Source organism: Xiphophorus hellerii, chromosome 16 (assembly GCF_003331165.1).
Source record: "Xiphophorus hellerii strain 12219 chromosome 16, Xiphophorus_hellerii-4.1, whole genome shotgun sequence".
Taxonomy (NCBI): domain Eukaryota; kingdom Metazoa; phylum Chordata; class Actinopteri; order Cyprinodontiformes; family Poeciliidae; genus Xiphophorus; species Xiphophorus hellerii.
In genome coordinates this window covers 4,350,617-4,371,737 of record NC_045687.1, presented here as the reverse complement: position 1 = coordinate 4,371,737, position 21,121 = coordinate 4,350,617, and the positions used below count along the sequence as shown (strand labels likewise).

General features: G+C 39.3%; 4 protein-coding genes across 5 annotated transcripts; 2 read left to right on the top strand and 2 right to left on the bottom strand.

Moving 5' to 3' along the window:
• The first annotated feature begins 2 nt into the window (after positions 1 to 2).
• On the top strand, positions 3 to 3,167 carry LOC116735156 (uncharacterized). The gene is made up of 3 exons (XM_032586813.1): positions 3 to 470; positions 1,309 to 1,540; positions 2,362 to 3,167. The coding sequence occupies exons 1-3, from the start codon at positions 156 to 158 to the stop codon at positions 3,093 to 3,095; spliced, it is 1,281 nt and encodes a 426-aa protein (XP_032442704.1). The 5' UTR covers positions 3 to 155; the 3' UTR covers positions 3,096 to 3,167.
• Positions 3,168 to 3,452: 285 nt separating this feature from the next.
• On the bottom strand, positions 3,453 to 6,534 carry LOC116735165 (uncharacterized). Of its 2 annotated transcripts, none has more exons than XM_032586827.1 (2): positions 6,323 to 6,534; positions 3,453 to 4,933 (listed from the first exon to the last, which is right to left on the bottom strand). In XM_032586827.1, exons 1-2 carry the CDS (start codon positions 6,417 to 6,419, stop codon positions 4,329 to 4,331), a joined length of 702 nt encoding a protein of 233 aa, XP_032442718.1. In that variant the 5' UTR covers positions 6,420 to 6,534; the 3' UTR covers positions 3,453 to 4,328. The 2 variants fall into 2 exon arrangements, with proteins under 2 accessions (XP_032442718.1, XP_032442719.1); XM_032586828.1 differs by lacking the exon at positions 6,323 to 6,534 and adding an exon at positions 5,910 to 5,983.
• Positions 6,535 to 6,801: 267 nt separating this feature from the next.
• Positions 6,802 to 15,612, top strand: armc5 (armadillo repeat containing 5). Its single transcript, XM_032586791.1, has 7 exons — positions 6,802 to 7,693; positions 7,773 to 7,803; positions 9,139 to 9,249; positions 10,147 to 11,035; positions 11,486 to 12,192; positions 13,205 to 13,337; positions 14,116 to 15,612. Exons 1-7 carry the CDS (start codon positions 7,313 to 7,315, stop codon positions 15,251 to 15,253), a joined length of 3,390 nt encoding a protein of 1,129 aa, XP_032442682.1. The 5' UTR covers positions 6,802 to 7,312; the 3' UTR covers positions 15,254 to 15,612.
• A 629-nt stretch (positions 15,613 to 16,241) lies between these two features.
• On the bottom strand, positions 16,242 to 18,972 carry cox6a2 (cytochrome c oxidase subunit 6A2). The gene is made up of 4 exons (XM_032586843.1): positions 18,695 to 18,972; positions 17,725 to 17,800; positions 16,499 to 16,638; positions 16,242 to 16,425 (listed from the first exon to the last, which is right to left on the bottom strand). Exons 2-4 carry the CDS (start codon positions 17,798 to 17,800, stop codon positions 16,336 to 16,338), a joined length of 306 nt encoding a protein of 101 aa, XP_032442734.1. The 5' UTR covers positions 18,695 to 18,972; the 3' UTR covers positions 16,242 to 16,335.
• Positions 18,973 to 21,121: the final 2,149 nt, after the last annotated feature.

Below are 21,121 nucleotides of genomic sequence, written 5' to 3'. Positions count from 1 at the left end.
TTTTTCAGCGCTCCTTTACAAATTTCCGACAGTTCGTGAAGGCATCAAACATTAGCTTAGTAGTTAGCATACTTCCGCTCGATAAAAATGGATCTCTTCGTTGTTTTTGCGCTGTTCTGATAACCGAACCGGGTTCTGTTTCTCCATGAGCTCAGATGGATTTTAGACAGCATGTTTTATCTGCGGGCCGAGCGGTTCTAGACATGATGGAGCGGGAATGGGAGCCCCTGTCAGCCGGGGAGCTGGAGCTCCGGCTGGACCAGGCGGTGGAGGAGATCCTGGAGTCCGAGCTGGTGGGGAGACTCGAAGCGCAGCCGCCTTCTCCCGCCGTTTACCTGCGGTTACTGCGGGGCAACCCGAGCCCTGGACCCTGGGGTTCACCCACAGCGGCCGGGTTGACTGGTCCGACCGAGAATGGAGCGTCAGCATCCGAGAACCAGCAAGAAACAACGGACAGTGAAGCAGTCACGGTGATTATAAAATTCAGTTCTCTGTTTTATATTTTACACGGAGGCAGGTAGTCCTAGTTATATTTTCCTTAACTTTTTTTTTTTTTTTGTGAAAAAATGTACCTTTAGGGGTATTTTTACTTTTACTTGAGTAACTTTATTATGAAGCATCGCTTCTCTTATTTGAGTAAAATTTCTGGATTTTATAATTTCACTGAACGACGAACAAACTTTTTAACCAAAAATTCACCAGACAGACAAACACCTGCAATTTTTTGTTAAAGTTTCATGAGTTTTTATTGACAGAAACTGATTTGGAAAAATTTCCCTTTGCCAGGTTGTTTTTTTTATTATTTGTATGAATTATTGTCATTTTCGTCCTTAAAATACCAAAATTGCAACTTAATTTTATATTTTAGTCGTCTGAATGTGTAATTTTTAAGTACTAAATGATTGTTAATCTGAAATATTTTTTTACCCTTTCTTGAGTAATTTCTTGGATGGCTACTTTTTACTTTTACTTGAGAAAAAATATGTTGAAGTAGTGCTATTCTTACTTGAGTACAGTATTTGGCTGTCCTCTGATTTTACATAAATACGCTGCAAAAACACTAAATTATACCAAGTAATTTAGTCGAGTTTTTGGTGCAAATATCTTAGTGCACTTGAAATAAAACAAAACTAACTAATGTCTTTATATTTAAACCTATATATATGATTTTTAACCTTGAATTTACCTCAGATTTGCAGCAAATTGGATGAAATACACATTTTATCTAGAATATAGTGGATAAATTTCATCTGACGCTTTATAAAGTCTGTTGAATATCTAACACAGTTACATTTATTTTGTTTCCAGTACATTTCAAAGCTGCTTCAAAGCTCCACATCCGGGGCTCGACTGGCTGGACGCGCTCGCTTGTCTCTGTCCCACACTGTCCTCCTGTCTCTGTCTCTGCTGTCTGAACGGGTCAGCTACCGCTCCGTGTCCCGCCGCTTCCAGCTGGAGAAAGGAAACATCCACAGGATCTTCTTCTCCTTCTGTGAGCGGATCAGCACGCTAACGGACGAGCAAATCAGATGGCCGCTTGGTATGTTCCTAGGGCTGACACAATTAACTGAATATTGAAAGAGTCGTCAATTAATCAATTAATAGTTAACTGGAGTATACAGACTAAACAAAAAGGCCATTAGCCAGACTTTCAACAGAAACTAAACCAAAACTGTACAAAAATCATGTATTTTACAAAGCAAACAACAAAATTTTTTTCCATTTTTAAATATGTTGTACCCAGAACTCCTCATGTTGCAGTTTTAGCTTCACCCGATTCAAATTCTGTAAAATAAAATGTCCTTTTATGCACCTTTTGCTGTCCAGTTATTGAACAATTCATCAACAGATCAAGCTGAGGACTGAGTTTTTCATGTTGATGTTGGTAGTACTTTTTTTTTTTAGCTCCAGATGCATCCCTTCCTACAAAAGGAATAATGCATTATTGCATCTTAGGCAATAAAATGTTTATTTTCTTATTTGAAAAAAAGAATAGTAGTACTTTTTTCTATTTTTTAAGTATTTCTAATATTGTACTTAAATTGGGCTTAAATGAAAAATCTGCAAAAGAATGTGCCAAATTTTATATATACAGAAATATGTACGTACATTCATACATGCATTCATACACAATTTTGAAACAATTAATTGTGATGAATTGATTATTGAAATAGACATCAGCGAATTTAGTAATCGATTAATCATCAGCTGGATAAAAATATATCTGACACAACTTCTATATTAGCATAACTTATATACATAACTATATATGTGTAATAAAACTAAGATAAAAATACATTTTATTGTAAATTTTTGGATGATGTTGGAGCATCAATGTTTTAATAACCATGTGTTTTCCAGGAGAAGAGGCTGCAGAGGCACTTTTCCCATTTTCCGGTCTGGTGGTGGATAATCAGGAGGATGAAGGCCGTAGTCTTCCTCGGGTCCTGGGAGTTTTGGGACACACACAGATTCCCATCCGCCTGCCTGCAGGAAAACATGACCTGGAGAGTCTGGGACCTGCGGAGAAGAGGATCAAGATGGCGGCCCATCTGGACCGCTGGTTACACCTGGAGCTGGTCTGCAGCCGTGGAGGTCAGTTCCTGCACTGCAGAGTCAGCAGCGGCTCCGATTCGGACCGCGGCCGGATACTGACAGACCGACTCAAACAGAACCCTCACCTGATGCCACCCGGTTCCTGCCTTGTAGCCAGAACCGGATACCCTCTATCGGCGCGGATTCTCACCCCTTACACCGGAAGCTGCGGCCCAAAACAGGAAGTCTTCAACCGAACGCTGGCGGAACATTGTCGGATCCTGGATTGGGCCGTCGGCAGTCTGAAGGCCAGATTTAAACGGCTCAGCTATCTGGACATCGGAAACTACGACCGGGCCAGAACCGTCGTTTTGACCGCCTGCGTGTTGCACAACGTGTTCCTGCGGATGGGACAAGAACTTCGACTGGATTCTGCAATGGAGAATATCCGAACCGCAGAGGAAGAGGAGAAGGACGGGGAGGAAGATCAGGAGGGAGTTCAGAGACGGGATGCTGCTGCAGATTTGCTGTTGAGGAACATTAACTCTGGAATCACGTGACAGAATATAAACTGTAACAAATGAGGCTGCAACACGGCTTCAAAATAAAATGTCCGATTTTTCCATAACACATCCGTTTTTTCTGGCTTCTTTTCTTAAAAAGAAATTACAAATGACAGAAGATATTCTCAAAAAATGGTTTTTATTTCAGTTGTTCAACTCTTCTGTGAGTTGGACAACAGAATATTACGGCAAAAAAAATTTTTCCAACACAGTTTTTGTTAAAGTTTTATTAGTTTTGTACTGGGAGAACACGATTTGGAAAATTATTTATTTTGCATGGATTCATTATCTTATATTAATTATTTTTATTTTGCTCGTTCAAATACCAATATTTCCACATAGCTTTATATTCTGGTCCATCAGATTATGTAATTTTTAAATACTACATTATGTATTTGAGTCGTCGTTTTACCAAACACTTTCTTATTCTTATTTGAGTAATTTCTTGGACAACTATATATACAGTATATGTTATATATACTATCTATAGATGTATATAATATATTTCTTTTTTACTTGAGTAATAAGTTAAAGTAGTGCTACTCTTACTTTCGTACAGTTTTGGGAGTCTACCCACCTCTGATAATAATACAGACACATTTATAATGGTATTTATTTCTGTAGATAGTAGCAGCTCTACAAACATTAAATTTTAACATGACAGGTGTTACAGGAATAATTCTGATTATGTATAAAAATCATGTTCACCTTTTCTTTAGTGGATCTTTTGTGTTCTTTCATATTCAGACACCAAATGTAACTCATTTAAGTAGAAAAATAAATAACTTTGGGACACGTAGAAAAGAAAACGGACGGCTTACAGCTGTGTTATCAGGCAGTTGCAGGAGCATCCTCCAGTGACGTTAATCTAGACTAAAAACTTACCTCTGAGTTGCTTTTGAACCGTAAAAAATGAAACACTGACCAATATATTTGGTGTGTATTGATGATTTTGATGATCAAAATGTGATGTTTGTTTCCAGTTTTCTCAGTTTGTTGACCGTACTGAGTCTTTTATGACTTTGTATTTTTGTTTTTTTATGATGTGAAGCACTTTGAACTGCCTTGTTGCTGAAATTTGCTTTACAAATAAACTTAACTGAAAGTTTGCAGACAATGATATTGCATGTATAGTCGGTTTTGGACCATAAACAAAAACTTTGAGTTTTATATTGTCGGCTTGCTACAGTAACACAACAAAAGTGAAATTTTCCTCTGATGCGTTATGAACTAATGTCTGTCCTTTGACGTCTGTGGGGTGTTGGTCTGAGCCAGACTGGAGATAGCCTGGGCCAGGTTGTTAATGGCCTCGATCTTCCTCTCCTCCAGCGCTTTCTGCTGAGCCCACATGTTCAGCTTTCTCTCCTGCAGCTCCATGTAGAGCTGCAGGACGTCCTGCGGGGGCCGGTTGGTGGCGGCAGCGGCTGCTGCGGGCGGCGTGGGGAGGATCGGCGTGAACCTCTTGCTGGAGATGGCCTTTCCCACTCTGGTTCCGCTGAGCTTGGCCTGGCGCTGGGCTTCGATCTCCTCCCGGCTCTTACCCAGAACCTCATGCATGGCTTTGAAGAACTCCCAGTGGATGCTGGCCACGCCCAATCGCCGAGCCCGGTCTGTGTTCTTCCTGTAGGTGGCCAGCATGTTTCTCCACTTCAGGTCGCATTCGTAGGCCTTAACAGTGATGTCCGTGACCCCTGACTCCCTCAGCTTGGCGTTTACCTTCTCTGCTACCACTTCCCACAGCTTCTTCTTCTTGCACACTGGCTGGTCAAACGCCTGATCCATTTCCAGCCGGGTGTTGACCAGGTGCCAGGTGGCTTGCAGAGTCCAGATGAATTCTGCAAAAAAAAAAAAAAAAACGCAACATAATTTTAGTGATAGTTGATATCTGCACTGCAAGACGGCGCATTAGGGCCATTAAAAAAAAAAAAAAAAAAGCAAGGAGGAGTACATTTCTGCAAAAAAACTCAGAAGTGTCTGAGATAAACAAAAAACAAAGCAAAAAAAAAAACACGAAGATTTGCTAGAAAAAAAACCAAGATTTTCTAGAAGAGAACTTGGACATTTTTGAGTTTGAAAAGTAAAACATTTGCAAGAAAAATCTCAGAAATTTTGTAGAAAAAACGTGAAAATTTCTGAGCTTGAAAAGTAAAAATGTGCTAAAAAAAAGTTGTTGTTTTAAAAAATTGGAAATTTCTTAGCTTGAAAAGTCAAACATTTTATAGAAAAAAAAATCCTCCACATTTTTAGATTATTTCAGCAAGAATCTAGAAAAAATTTTGAAAAAGATTTTTCTAGAAAATTTCCTTGTTGATTTTCAACTTTACAGAACCAGGAATTTCCTAGTTTTTCTTTTCTTCCAAAAACATGGATGAGTTTTTTCCAGCAAATTTTCAACTTCTCAAAATCAGAATTTTTCCTTTTTTAAAATCTACAATGTTGTCCAGCGCAGATATCAATTATCACTAAAAGTATATTAATAAAACTTTCTAGAAAAACTTGGACATTTCTGAGATTAATCTCAGAATATTTAAGTTTTTGTAGCAAAGTGTCAACCTTTCAAACTCAGAAATTTCCAAGATTCTTCTAGAAAATGTCTTGGATCAACCTTAAAATGTCAGATTTTTTTATTGTAAATGTACCCTTTTTTAATAAACGGCGGCCCTAATTGGGCCAGTATATTGGCCGTTGTATACTGGATACATGTTCCCAGAGGTGTATGTGTAACAGGACACAAGGCAGGCGAATAAGTGGCCTGTTATTAATTATATTATTTACATGCGCAAACAGCTGTTAAACACAGAAAATGCTAACTTAAAATAACTTTCTGCTATAGCTTTGGCGCCCCCTCTAGCGCAGCGCCCATATGCGTTGCATAGAGAGAAACCCCACATTTTGCACCGCTGTGTTCCCGCAACCCTATAATGTCAACAAAGAAGCATAAAGAAGCTTATTTTTCCTAAGGATGGATTTCATACTCAATAAATAATGATTTCCAACAAAATAATAAAACAAATTGACCGGAACAAGCTGTTCTATATGTGACGAAATATATCTAAAGTGAATTTGTTGAATTAAAAAGTCTCTTATTTAGATACAGTCTAATGATAACATGCATGGTTCACATGATATCTGTGGTGGGAGTGTGTTGCGCACTCATCAGTCCCTCCTCGCATCATGCGATGACTGGTTCAAACAAGTCTAACTCCAAACTCTCTGTTACTAACCTGCTTTTATCCTATCGCTGCCCACGCTGTTGGACGCAGCCGACTCCTTTCCGTCCGCATTAGCATTTTGTATCACTATCGCCTCAATTACTTCCATATTTTTATCTAAATTCCCATAGAAAATTTAAAGTTTTCATTCACCTCTATGTCTCTATCGCGGAATTTAACAACCTTTACTGATGCATCGATGAATTTTTTTTCCGTCAATAAACGATTGCTCTTACGACGATCTTTTGTAATATGGGATTTGTAGTCCTTCATGTGTATTTTAAACCTTAAAGAATCCCGTAACAAACTACAATCCCTAAATGCGTTTGGTTGTTTCACGGGAGCTGCTGCATAGCATTGCCATGGGCAATGTAGTTTTATAGAAAGAGGGCGCACATTAGAATAGTGGAATTGAATCAGAACTGAAACTACAAATTCCAGATTTCGGTCACAGACCCACCTCTTCGGCCCCTGCTCCACTCCGGAGACCGCCCCCGTTTTGTTGTTTGGCTAAAGATGGCGTTAGCGGCTAGCGAAGGCGATTGCACTTTTTTCCCCACAAAATATATTCGATCTCTGGTAACATAACATTGCGAAAATAGAACATTTTCTTTACAATTTGAATTTTAAAAAAATAACGTATTGCAGATACACGCCAATTACGTCGAATAGCGGTTTCTAGGCCTTCTCAAGCGGCAGGCCTTTTTTAAATGGAGCGGACCTGTGGGTGGGGACTCAGTTTCCCATCAGGGAGTGCGGCGTCAGGTGACACAACTTTCCATTGTCTTATCGGTATTTGTAGTTTGTGTATAGCCCGTTAAGCTTTTTGAAGAGCGTTGCTAGTTAATTAGCAACTCTGCAATTGTTAAAAGTGAAGAAATATGCTACATTGTGCCTTATTGCTTCACTGGTGGTGTCCTGTGATGGCTAACGGTGTTCTGGGTGAACAAACAATAGCAAAGTTTGGATAAGTTATCGCGTGACCTGCCAGTTTTATCAGTCATGGCTTCATCACCTGTGAAAAGTGACGGAAAGCTGCCGAGAATAAGCCCCAAAGAAGGCCAAATATTGACACCAGAATCCTCATTGACCTGGTGTTTGGCCCACCTCTGTGAACCTGGTTCACCAGGACGGGCTGAGCATCAGACAGTCCCATCCAAAGACACAGACAAGCGGTCAAAGATGCATCAGTGGCGAGCCCTAGTTGCCATCAGGACGCAGCATATCAAGGGCGACAAGGCAGGCATCGCCAGATTCAGGGAGAAAGGTGGACTCAAAGTCCTGCTGAACCTGCTCAAACATCCCGAGTGCTCCAGGAAAGTTCTGGACCTGGCTCTCAGCATCCTGGCCAACTGTTGCACTGAGCTGGAGACACGCTTAGAGGTGAGATCACACTCAGAAAACCTTTATTCCTATTTATTTTTAGACTCTTATTAAAAATATTTTATGTTTTCTTCTCTAGGTGTGCAAGTTCGAAGGGATAAACATTGTAGGTGAGTGAAGAGTATTTCTTCATCTGTGGAAAATCTAAACTACTGGCGGGCCACAAAATTCCTTAAAATAAAAATGCACAAGTTAGTTTACGATGATTTTTATTTTCTGTAGTTTTACCTGCTCACCAATAAACACATTTTTCATGAAGTCTGTATACATGGTTTTCATCTGACATCACACTTCCAGGAACTTTGTAGCTGGCAGCCATCTTGGCAGGCAGTTGTTATGGAGTTGCTATGACAACTACAAACAAGCCACAAGCTTAGAACCAGTTGTCGCATCGTTTCTATCTAACTCATATCATACTGTCACAACATAATGACAGTTTTAACAAATATGTGAAAAAATATGTGTATTTTTATAAAAGTGACAAACTGCAGCTTTAATTTCACTTAGGAGAGGGCGGGTCAGGAGGGACGCGAGTTAGAGCTGCTGCTGACTGACTCATCTGTTGTTCAGTGGTAAAATGTAGAGGGACACGTTAAATATATGAATATCTTGATAATTTTTTTCCTTAATTCATTAAATGCTAGCGAAATGGAGGCAAACTGTCTGTAGCTAAGCTAACTATGCTAATGGTTGATAATCTCACACAGTCTACCCACCACTTGGAGTAAAACTGGGTTACAAATTGACACTCTTGCCTTTTTCTCTCTCTATTTTTTATTCTTTTGAAAACCTGATTTTATAATTTTTCTTAGCAGCACAGTAACAGCCCAGTCGTTCTTGTTTCCACTGTCTGCTGCTGAACACCGTCACCGTAAAGCTCCAAGCAGGAACGAACCATTTCCTGCAGATCCAGGGGTTTCAGTACAAATATGGATGTGTGTTTTTTGGTCTGGGAACACAACATTTTTACTGCTAAAAACAATCTTCGAAAATACAATATGATTAATTTTGTAATTGACAGGGCCCCAAATTTTTATTTTATTTCTATGAACAAAAAATAAATAAATAAATTGTGGAGGGCCCCGTTGGTCAGGGGCCCTTAGAATTGTCATCACTTTTCCCCCCTATACGGCGCCCCTGAACTATATATATCATAAAAGATCCAAAACATAAAAAGGGTTTCTTGTTTAACAAAAAGAAGACAATTTCCAAACTTTTTGGGTCATCAGTTGTTTTTTATTTTGTTGCCTAAATTTTTATCATCAACTTGTGGTCAGGGACAGAAAAAAATCCTTTCAAGGGCCAGAAATGGCCCCCAGGCCACACTTTGGACACCCCTGTTCTACACTATATGTTGTTTAGGGGTTTTTTGTGTGTGTGTTGCAATTTCCACCCCAGTCATTGATTTTTAATAAATCTAAAAATCTTTTTGTTAATTTTAATAGTGGACATAATGAAGAGAAACGTGGCTCTAGAGACGGTCCAGAACCGGGCTGCCAGGGCTTTAGGGAACTTGGCTATGGATCCAGAGAGCTCTGCACTCATCCACTCTGCTGGTAATTGTAAAGCGTTTCTATTTTTCTGAAGCTTTAAAACTGTTAGTAATTCCATATATAACCATACAGTGCACAGTAAAAGTGTGTTTTATTTGAGTTTATGTGATAAAACAACAAACAGTAATGCCTAATTTTGATTTATATCAGAGCTGCACAATATACTAACTTCTATTGTTTGGAATGATAATATTCCAAAAGAATGGGAATTCAATCAAAACATGTTTATTATTATATTCTAAGTGTCATAAATTCAAATTGCTCTTAAAGCAATTTGCAAACTATAGAATAAACATTTCACAGCAGTAATACTGTGCAGCCTTGTTCAAAGACAGTCAAAATTTAACATAGCAATCTGAAAAGTGTGGTGTGCATTTGGGCCTGGACAGTCTGTTGACTGATGTTCCTGAGCTACTATTTCCATTTGAAGAAATGAACGGCTCCCAGTCAAACCAGGGGGGTCTTAGTGCTGTCCATCAAACTTGTAGTTGCTGCTGAATGTGCTAATGGCACTTATAAATATAGGTAAATAATTCTTTAATATTGATGAAAAAGTTCTAGTTCTATTGGCAGATTATTTCACTTATAACATGTTAAAATTCTCTTGTTATAAATAAATTTATATGCCAATGGAACTAGGACTTTTTCATCAATATTAAGAAATTATCTACTAAACAGAATCTGCTATATTTTGCTGAAAAGATACTTGTAAGTTAGTTCTGTCTTATTTCAAATGTAATATTATATTTCTACTAGAAAAGAGAGTAAAATTACTTGGTAAGATTTTGTGTTTTTGCAGTGAATTTTTTAAATTCAAATAATTATTAGTTGCAGCCCATCACTGATCTACTCCAGGAGGCCTGAATGAAACATTTCTCATTGTTTTTTATTCACCTCTAGGTGGCGTTGCTCTCCTCCTCCTCTGCGTGTCCTTGTCGTCCGCTCCGTCGTCTCCCACCGTCGCTCCGCCCTCTGACTCCTCTCCCAAACTGGAATGCGCCCAGTCCGCCGCTCGCGCGCTGCTCTACCTCTCAGACTCGCCCTCCAACCGCCTCTCGCTGCTCACCCAGGGGACACTATCTGCCCTCGCCCCCCTTATTGCCCCAGAATACCCCCCCGGCCTGCGGCGCGCCGCCCTGCGGACCCTCCATGAGCTGACCAGGGGCTGTGGCGTCGAATGCGCCAGGGAGGTTTCCCGCTCCGGCGTCTTGACGCAACTTGGTGTCATGGCGACGGGGGAGTCTGGCGAACATTTCGAAGAGCTGGCGCTGAAAACGCTAGCTAACGTTTGCTCTCAGGGCTGCTTGCGGCCGCTGGTGGGGTCGCTGGGGGTCATTCAGAGGTTCACAGAGGAGGTGAAGAAGGACCCGCTCAGATCTGGAGTCTTCCTCAAGGCTTTATGCTTGTGCTGCAAAGAGGCGGTGAACCGCGCCAAGGTGAAAGAAAATGGCGGTTTGGAGGTTCTGATGACATTCCTGTCGTCCTACCAGAATCACCCGCTGTCCCGGTTCGCCATCCTGGCCTGTGTGGACTTTGTTTTTGATGAGTCTGCGATGGAGCAGCTGCAGGAGCTGGGCCTGGTTCCTGTTCTGGTCGCGCAGCTGGCGAAGCTCGCCAGAGGAGAGGAACACGCAGCGGAGAGGGCGGACGTGAACGCAGCGTCCAACATGGCTCACAACGAGCTGCTGCCCTCTTCCTGTTTGGAGTCGTTTGACTTCCCCCCGCCTGAGGGATTCAGAAGGGAGGAGGCCGGGAGGGAGCAAAGCTCATCCAGCTTCTTAAGCCTCAGGTATGGAAAACATAATCAGACAGGCCAGTAATTGATTAACGAGTTCATCTAATGTTGATTTATAAGCGACCATTTTATTAAAAACCTGAGTTTTCTCTTGTATCAAAAGAGTCGGCTGTCTTTCCATAACATAAAAGGCCAAATTTTTCATAATATGGTGAATTTAAACAAAAAGTAATTAAACCTTAACATTATTTTGTGTGTCAGATGTATTTAATGGTGACTGAATAAACAGAAAATTATAATTTTTCTCGCATTATTAGACTTGGACATATTTATAAAATATAATAAACAATAACCTCTTAGTCTGATGGAGTATTAGGGCCATACTAAGAACAAATAAAATTATGAGAATAAAGTCGTAACATTACGAGATTAAAGTTATGATATCTAGACATTAAAGTCATAGTAATGCTGATAGAATGCTGACCCTGAATGTTGTCTCTGCAGGTCCTGGTTGCTTTCTGAGGGGTTGATCTCGTCTGAAGGAGAGCTGCTGGATTCCTCCTGTGCTGATGCTGAATGGGGGAGTCTTCACCCCTCATCTTCCTCGTTTCAAACCTCTTCCCCAAATCCAGACTGCAGCCCTTCGCCTAAAACCCCGCCTTCATCCAGCTCTGCTTTCAAAAAATCAGCTCCACCTTTGCCACCTGTCTCCTCCACACCCTCCTCCTGGTCTTCCTCCGATCTCCAAACCCTGGCTGCTTCTTCCTCCGTTTCCCCATCAAAGTTCTCCTCTTCACAGAGACGGCGGCGCTCTCATTCAGCAGCTTCCTTAGCTAAAGTCTCTTTAGAAAGCCCTCCTTCTGTACCCCGATCCGGTGGGTACCATCACCCCTACTACCCCGAGCCCTGGACGCCGGAGTCGCCCATCCTGCTGCTGCTGTCCCGCTTCTCGCATGCCAGCGACCCCAGTGCGGCGCTGGTTAGCTCGGCCGTCATGTCCGGCTTGCTCTGCTACCTCACCCAGCACCAGGACCCCAGCAGCAGGTGCTTCCGCATGCTCTGCCGTTTGAGCTGCAACCCGAGCTGCTTGCAGGCACTGGTTCGGACCGGTTCCGTGGCGCTGATTCGCCACCGTCTCTGCGCAAATGAAGACGGGTCAAAGGGACGACAAAGGCAGACGGACAGAGTGAAAACCAAAGTGAAACAGCTCGGTAAGAGGAGGGCTGCAACAAGTAATTGGTTTAGGTATTGATTAATCAGTTATCCTGGCGATTAATCAATGATTCTGGCAATTAATTGATTATTTTTGATGATTAATCAGTTATTCTCACGATTAATCAGTTATCCTGGTGATTAATCGGTGATTCTGGCAATTAATTGATTATTTTTGATGATTAATCAATAAGAAAATTGGCACCTTCTGCATATTTTTTTATTTAACTACTTAAGCCTTTTATACAATATTAGAAATAGATTAAAATATGAAAATAACAAATAATTCAACTCTTTTCTTAAAATGAGAAAATAAAAATTTTATTGTAACTGGATTGTCAACGAATTAAATTTTGTAATTGATTAATCGTTAACTGGAGCATAAAAAAGGCCATTTAGTAAAAGAAAAACAGACTCAGAGCAGTAATAAAAACAAAATATAAACATTTTGCACTTAAGTTAAAAAAAATGTCTTCCTGGTCTGTAAATATCTTCTACCCAGAAGTCCACTATTGGCATAATTTAAGTTTTACCTGGCTCAAATTCTGTAAAATTCTGCTATTAAGCACCTTTTGCTATCCAATTATTAATTGGTTAATTGGAAAAATAGTCAACGGATTAGCCTTACTGATAACTGAAGCAGAAAGGGTTTATTTAAGTGTTTATTTAGTATTATGTTTGGCTGCATATGCATTCTTTGCTACAAATAAGCATGTGTGAACTACAGGATATTGTGGCAGTTTCTTATTTAGGAAAGGTAATTGAATTATTTGCATTGTTTTTAAAATATTTTTAATATTATATAGAAAGGTTTAAGTGGTTAAATGAGAAATCAGAATGTACTTTTTTTTTTAAATTCAATTACTCGATTAATCATCAGAAGAATAGATTACTAAAATAATTGTTTTCTTCAGCTCCACATTAAATACTTCATATAAAATTATGAAAATGGAGATTATAATTGGAGCACCATGAACTGAGCCTTATTTATTCCGCCTGCTGCCTCTGTAGGTGACGCGCTGCTGAATAATTTGCGTGTCCAGTGTGAGTCCGGGTTCGGTTCTGGCGTTCTCACCCACGTGATGCTGTCCGGTTCTGAGTCAGACAGGAAGAACTGCGCTCTGTCGCTGCCATTCATCACCAGGCGAGTACCTCGTTGTTTTAAATATGGGAAGCTGTTTTACTCTTCAGCTGTGAACTTACTGTTTTCATTTAAACCTTGTTCTCTGATTTGTGTAAATTTCCTTTCCTTTCACATGTTAAAATGTCTGTTGACAGTTTCTTTATATTTTGGATGATTTTGCACTTATTTTTCCTTGAAAGTGATATTTAAACTGCAGAGTTTAATTATAAAGTGCAATAAAACCCACATTTGGAAACTTTTACAGTTGAAACCAGATATTTTCATACATTTAATAAAAAAACAGGCAAATTTTTATCTCAATTTCTGAAGTTTAACTAAACTTTTCTTGTTTTTTGTTAGTTAAAATTACAAAAATTATTTATATTTACTAAATGCAACAAAACGTACAGAGAACATTTTTAATTTTATTTTTGAATATTTATTCTAATTCTTTGTTGTTTCAGCAAATGGTATGATTTTGAGTCTGTGAGCTCCAGTTAACGATTAATCAATCACTGATTTAGTTGACAATTATTTCAATAATCACAATTATTCAAATAATTTCCTGTGATGGTAAGATGTTTCTCTGTCATTAGCACATTTAGCAGCGAGTACATGAGATGATTGACAGCGCTAAGACCCTCCTTCTGGCTCTGATTGATTGTTTTTGATCTTTTCACATATTATCTCATACTGTCTCAACATGGTGACAGTTTCAACAAATATTTAAAAACATATACTTTTTAAAAAAAGTTACTGCACCTTTAAGGAGAAATGTAACTTTATTTTTGTTCAACAGCAACAAATCTTTATTGAAGAAGCTCCTCCTGGATTGCGGCGGTCTCCTAGCGGCGCTGAAACCTTTGGATTGCGCATTTGATGATGATGAGGAAGAGGACGAGTCGGATTCAGATGCGACTTCTCAGCCTCAGTATTTCCCTCTCCTGTTCGGATGCCTTTCTGCTCTGACTGGTTCCGTTAAACCCAAACCGGTAGAAAAGAACCCAAACCCGACTCCTACTGGAGCTTCCCCGCCGCCGTTGAAGAAGCCTCGCCTCGAAGACTCGTCCTGTCCGTACACGAGTTCGGACTTTGACCTGGTTTTTGAGCTGGATGATGCGACCCGGTTCCCAGCCAACCAGGAGGCCGTGGCCGGAGCTGGTTCTGAATACTTCCGGGCTCTGCTGAGAGGCGGGTTCGGAGAAGAAGCCCAGTGCAACGCAGACAAAGCCATTCGTATCAAAGATGTGAGCGCAGGTATGCTGCTGCCGCCGCTACATTACCTACACGGCTGTCGCTTCGGTTTGGACCCGGAAACCGGAGGAGAATGTCAAACTTTAAACTCGCTGGTTCTGGACAGACTGGAACGGGCCGAGTCGCTTTCCGCTGGAGGTTTCCAGAAATCCCCGCTAGGCGAAGCGATGATCGGCGCATCCAGGTTTCTGGTTCTCGACCTCCAGAGGGAGTTGGAGGAAGTTTTTCTGTCATTTCTCAAATCTTGGTCCGATCAGTCCAATCAGTCAAACATCGTAAAATCCCAACCGGACCAGAAGAGTTCTGCTCCAACGTCGGAGCTAGAGGTGACAGCCCCGACCAAAAAACTAAACGGTTTGCCTGAAAAAGTGGAAGAAAGAGACGCATCGTTCACTGGACTCAGCGGAAGTTTGGACCAGAACACGAACCTTTCTGGGTCCAACTCAAAAGAGGATCAATCTGCCTCGTTAACTGGTTTGGTGGTGTCTCTTCCCCAGTTGTACTGGTTCTCCCAGCGCTACAGCTACCCAGCTCTGGGTCGGGCCTGCCTCGCCGTACTGCTGGGCTTCCAGAACCGACCCGGTCCGTTTGCGGATTGCCTTCGCAGACTGACCAGAGAGGCCGACTGTACGGAGATTCTGAAGCGGGACCTGCTGAGCCTCGTTTCAGCGGCTTTAGTCTGAGCGCAGAAATCTGTTAACTTTGACCACAGATAATAAAATAAAAATAAATAAGCGGTGCTTTATTTCCATCATTTTCAAAGCATTCGTTATTTTTTTATTTCGATGCAATCAAAGAAGAATGTCCGTTTGACAAAAATCTGTTAAAATGCTTTTTTTTTTGTATTTTTATTTTCAAATTTAATTTCTTTGGTGTTTATTTTGCATATAAAGATGATATTAAATGGAAGAAGCATATGATCTGTGCCATATAAATATATTATCACACCACTTTGCTGTCGTTTATTTTTTTCTCTCATAAAATGTATGTTCAGCACCATGACATCAAATTTCCGCCAAAAAGTCTCAGTGTCTAGAAATTTTTTTAAAAATTGAATTTGAAAAGTCGAAAATTTGCTTTTAAAAACCGTCAAATGTTGAGATTTTTCTCAGAACTATTTCTATAAAAAAAAAAACATGTAAAAATTTCTGTCAAACTTTCAAGTTTTGTTCTAGAAAATTTCTGAAATTAAACTCAAAATGTTTGTTTTCTAGCAAACTTTTGTCTTTTCAGGCACAGAAATTTTACAACTTTTGGCGGAAACATTCTTACTTGATATTCAAACTGCACAGTTTTCTAATAAAGTGCTATCTAACGTTGATTTAAAGCCTAAATTTGGAAAGCGTCACTTCAGTTGAAACCAGATATTTAAAGATGATGAAAATAAAAAAAATTTCTCGCCGTTTCAAGTTAAGTCAGACAAAATTTCTCTTATTTTAGTTCAGCTAGAATTACCAAAATTGTTTCTATTTGCTAAATGCCAGAAAAACTTAATTCGTCGAATCCGATTAATTGCGATTAATAGATTAACTGTTTCAGGAATATATATTTCTGGCTGACATTTGGTTCCAAAATGCAACAAATCATTTCTAATATAATATATTAAAACGCATAATGGATATCTGATGCTTGATGCACGTTTTCTTATGAATAAGAGAAAACGGAAGCAGCTTAATCCAGGATGAAGTTGTTTTATTGTTGGCGGTGCAGGTTTCCCTTTGGTCGGAGTATTCGAAGCAGCTCAGATAATCAATAATAATAATGATCAGCGATGTGAGCCCTCGTAGCCTTCAGGAAGAGCGTTTGCGTGGGAGTTGTGGAACAACGTGTGGTTCCCATCGCCCCAAGGAAATCTCTGGAAATAAGTGTAAAACAGTTACTGTTGTTTTAAACGGAAATCAAAACGCGAAAACTGTTTGCAAACTCACCTTGGTGCGGATGCGCAGGTGCGAATACGGAACAAATTCCGGCGGCTCGTGGTGATCCTGCGCCTTCATGAAGGCGTTGGCCATGCAGACGCCGACGCCGGGGAAAGCCAGCACGACGGTCAGGATCCTCCAGGTTTTTGCTGTGGAAACAAATTGATCAAATGCAGTGGCGAAAAGGCGGGTTTGCATTTGCGACACAAAGGTAAAACGGACAAGGAGAACAAAATGAGCAAAGTCTCAGAAACTTTGAGACATATACAGTTTTTAAATAAAAAATGTGGAAATTTTCTGAGTTTCAAAAGTCACAAAATTGCTTGAAAAAAACATTTTTTAGATTAAGAAATTTTGTAGAAAAACAGACATTTCTGAGTTTCAAAAATGTTTAATTTTCTACTTTCAAAGACTTTCAACTTGAGATTTTTTTTTCTAGAAAATTTCTCAGATTAATCTTAAAAATTTCAGGTTTTTTTTTTTAAAGAAAAGGTTAAACTTTTTTAAATTTCATACATTTCAAAATGTCTTCTAGCAAATTTCTGAGATTAATTTCAAAATGTCAGGGTTTTTTTGTTTGTCTTGCAGACATTTTTTGACTTTTTTTAAACTAAAATGTTCAAGTTTTTTCTAGAAAATTTTTGATATAAATTTCAAAATGTCAGTTTTTTTTCTTCATCTTTTTCTTTTGCAAATTTTCAACTTTTGGAGCTCAGAAATTTCCTTTTGTTTTGACTTTTCATGCTCAACATTTCCAATTTATTTGCTAGAAAATGTCTGAGATTAATCTAAAAACCTCTGAGTGATTTGGAAGAAATTTACTCCTATTTTTTTTTGTCTACAATAGACCTAATGTGTAGTTATAGATTGAGACGCTGTGCTAGAGCGGGTGCCAAAACGATGGCGGGAAAATTGTTCCTGCTGGAGAATGACCAGGGCGCCATTTTTTCCCTGATTTGAGTCATGCTGTCAAAGAAAGCTCTCGTAGAAAACAAAAAACATAACAGGGATAAAATAAAAAGTGAATTGAAACGTTCATTTTTAGCTAAGTTGTGGGTTTTGACCTTAAAAATGCTTGAAAAGTGTTTTAATTTTATTGTGGGGAAAGGACTCTGTTAATGATCAAACAATCCTTGTGCCTGTGTTTTGTGCTTTTCCGAACAGTTTATCCAGGACAGTTTTGAAACATGAAAGCGGTTGTGTTTGTTTTAACAGGTCAGTAAAGACTCGCTCACCTCCTCCCTCATGACTGGAGTGTGACGCAGCAGCGAGCGTTCGCCGAGCTGCCAAAGCAACTGGAGACAAGGACATCTGCAGGAGTGGAAGGAATTAGGTATTTTCTGCTGTAAAAATAAAACTTTGACAGTTCTAAAGCACAGCTGAATGATCTACTGTAACTTAAAGTGGTAAAGTCTATGGTCTAATATAAGGAGAGGCAGAAATCAACAGTTAATTCAATCATAACATACACTGTAACTGATTTAAACATTTCAGCTTTGGTACACAACCAACACATAAAACCTTATGAAGTACTTCTCCTAGTTGTGCAAATATTTTAGTATGTTTGAAGTAAGACAAAACTAACTTACAAGTAATTTTTCAGCAAGATATAGCAGCTTTTTATAGGCAAATAATTCCTTAATATTAAAAAGTGCTGGTTCCACCAGCAGATTTTTCACTTATAACATGGAAAAATGTGCTATTCTGAGTAAAATAATCTATTAGTTGAACTAGTACTTTCACTGCAAAAACACAAAGTCTTACCAAGTATTTTTGTTCAGTGTCTAGTGCAAATATCTTAGAACACCTGAAATAAGACAAAACTGACTTTCAGGTAACATTTAAGTAAGATATAGGAGCTTGTTTTAAGTCACTACTTCTTGAATATTGATTAAATATTATCATTGTTAAAGTATTTGACTGAAAATTTTGTACTTTAAAGGAAATAATCTGCCAGTGAATCTAACACATTTTTAGATTAATATTAAGGAATTATTTACTTAAAGCTCCTATATCTTGCTGAAAAGTTACCTGCAATTTAGTTTTGTCTTATTCCAATTGTGATAAAAATATTTGCACCAGAAACTAGAAGAAAATGCTCTGTAAGATTTTACTTTTTTGCAGTGTATCTGGTCCCTTTGCAAAAAATCTAGACAACAGGTGAGCCAATGAAGTTTGAAAAGATACAATCCGGAGTAAACTCACTGTTTCAGGTGGGTTGTTCTCTCGAGGTTTCACTACAAACGCTCCTTTCTGCTTGTTTGTCCTTCAGTCTGTCCTGGGCTGAACCGACCGTGCCGGACTCCTCCCCATGTCAGTTTGTCGCTCGGCCAAGAAACTTGGTTTATATTTGGCAAAGTGCAAAGTTGCAGCTGATAGGTGACAGTAGAGAAAGGAAGGAGCTGCAGTGGTGGGCCTGCGTCAGAGACAGAAACAGGAAGGCGTCTAAGAGTTTATATGAACTAACTTTAAATTTTGGTTTGATCTGAGCAGCTGCAGTGGACAGTAGTCACTGCGCAGTTGTTGTTTACAGAAGGGAAGATTGTAGGTCAAAGGTTGAAATAAAGTGGGAGGTGTGATTCCTCTTCCTATTGGTTAATGTTTAATTCTTAATTTTCTTCCTAAATAATTCAGAATGAGCGTTAAAGCTGCAGTACGTAACTTTTATATACATTTACACATTTGTTGAATCTGTTGTGACAGTTTCAACTTGTGCACTGCAAAAACACAAAATCTTACCAAGTATTTTTGGTCTAGTTTCAAGTGCAAACATTTTATCACACTTGAAATAAGACAACACAAACTTACAAGTAACGTTTGAGGGCGATATAGGAGCTTGTACCACTGGCAGATTGCCACAAGACTTTTTTCATGTTATAAGTGAAATAATCTGCAAGTAAAACAAAAGCTTTTTTATTAATATTAAGCAATTGTTGACTCAAAGAAAATTTGATAAGTTTATGAAAAGTTACTTGTAATTTAGTTTTGTCTTGTTTCAAGTATATTAAGATATTTGCACTACAAACTAGATCAAAAATAAATACTTAGTAAGATTTTGTGAAAAATTTCTGTGAAAAAAAATCAAGCTCCTCTGTCTTCTCCCAGTTCTAACTAGAAACAACCAATCAGAGCCAGGGGGTGGGTCTTAATGCTGTCAATCACCTCCAGGTGGTGCTGTTCATCCCCCCTTTAAATCTGTTACGATGACTTGCCATCCAGAAACAACTTGCAGCATCCTTGTTGGTTGTGCAGGAGGCTCCACCTCTGCTGTGTACGAAGCCTGTCCTGAATGCTAAGGCTAGTTAGCATAGCCACCGACGACTGTGGATAAACCGTTTTCTTGTAACGGTAAGTTGTTTCTCATTTCAGGCTGGATCAAGATCATGAATGTCCTCAAAGGTCCGGTTCTGAATCTATAGACAAATCTACCCATTTATCTGTTAAAGTGTTCTACTTTCCCCTGTGTTCAACAATATTTAACATCTTTTCACATTGGTGTAATTTAGTCCTATACAAATGAAAATTGAATTGATTTGACGACACAATAATATTTGCACATGACTGTTATATTAAGGTTCAATGTATGTGGTCACAAAAATATTAAGCAGGTTAGAACAGGTCTATGGTCTATACAAAACATGTTCATTACAGTTTTAGCATAAAATCGTTCTTATATAATGAGATTTTATTCTGCTCAGTTCATAATTAGTCACACCCCCCAACTCAATGTTTACACTTGCAGGTGAAAATAGCTGCTAACAGATGCACAATTATACAACTGTATACCTTTGAAAAGCAGAAGCAGAGCCTCCTGCACAACCAACAAGAATGCACCAAGCGATTTTTGGATGGTAAGTCAACAACAAAACACTTGTTCTTTCCAGCAGCCATTGTACAGTGGATACAGCGGTAAAACCAGCTGACCAAACGTGCTCGAGCTCCATTTGGGTTGCTAGGTAACCGGTGGAACTCTGCTGGGGTTGCTAGGTAACGGTGTAGTACCCATGGAATGTGATTTAAAAATTGGGAGATTTTTGAAGCGGCTTGTTTTCCAGACTCCAAAAAACATTAACTAAGTGCATCTGGGTGTTTTTTTAAGCGCTCCAGCTGTTTTTAGAAGCAGTTGAGATCCAAATGGAAGTAAAAAAAAAAAAAGCTAAAGTTAATTTTGCATAACAGGTCCCCTTTAAATAATCAGCAGAATTACTTACCGTATTCTTTAGCGTACAACATCTTGACCCCAAGTTACTGTGTATTTATATTAACCACAGGGCTGAATTTGGTGTCTGCTGTTGGATCTACATGCTTCTAAAAGCAAACTCACCGCCTTTAAAATGATACACAGCAACTCTGAGTTTCTTCCCAATGCTGAAGTCAATGTATACGCTAACATTTCAAAAGTCTATTTCATATCTTTCTAGAGTTAAAAAGAAAAACTTTTGCTTTCATGTTTTAAGAGTTTTAAATGCTTTTCTTGTGTTTTCTGGTGTTGGATATACATCCTCCCTCTCTCAGCTGTACAGTTGCAGTTTTTTGTCATTTCTGTCTGGAGAGCTCCTGGCAGCGGGTCAAACTGAAACAGGAGCCAGTGGTGAAGTCAGACAGTCGTACAGCCGGCTGTCTAAATGTTTT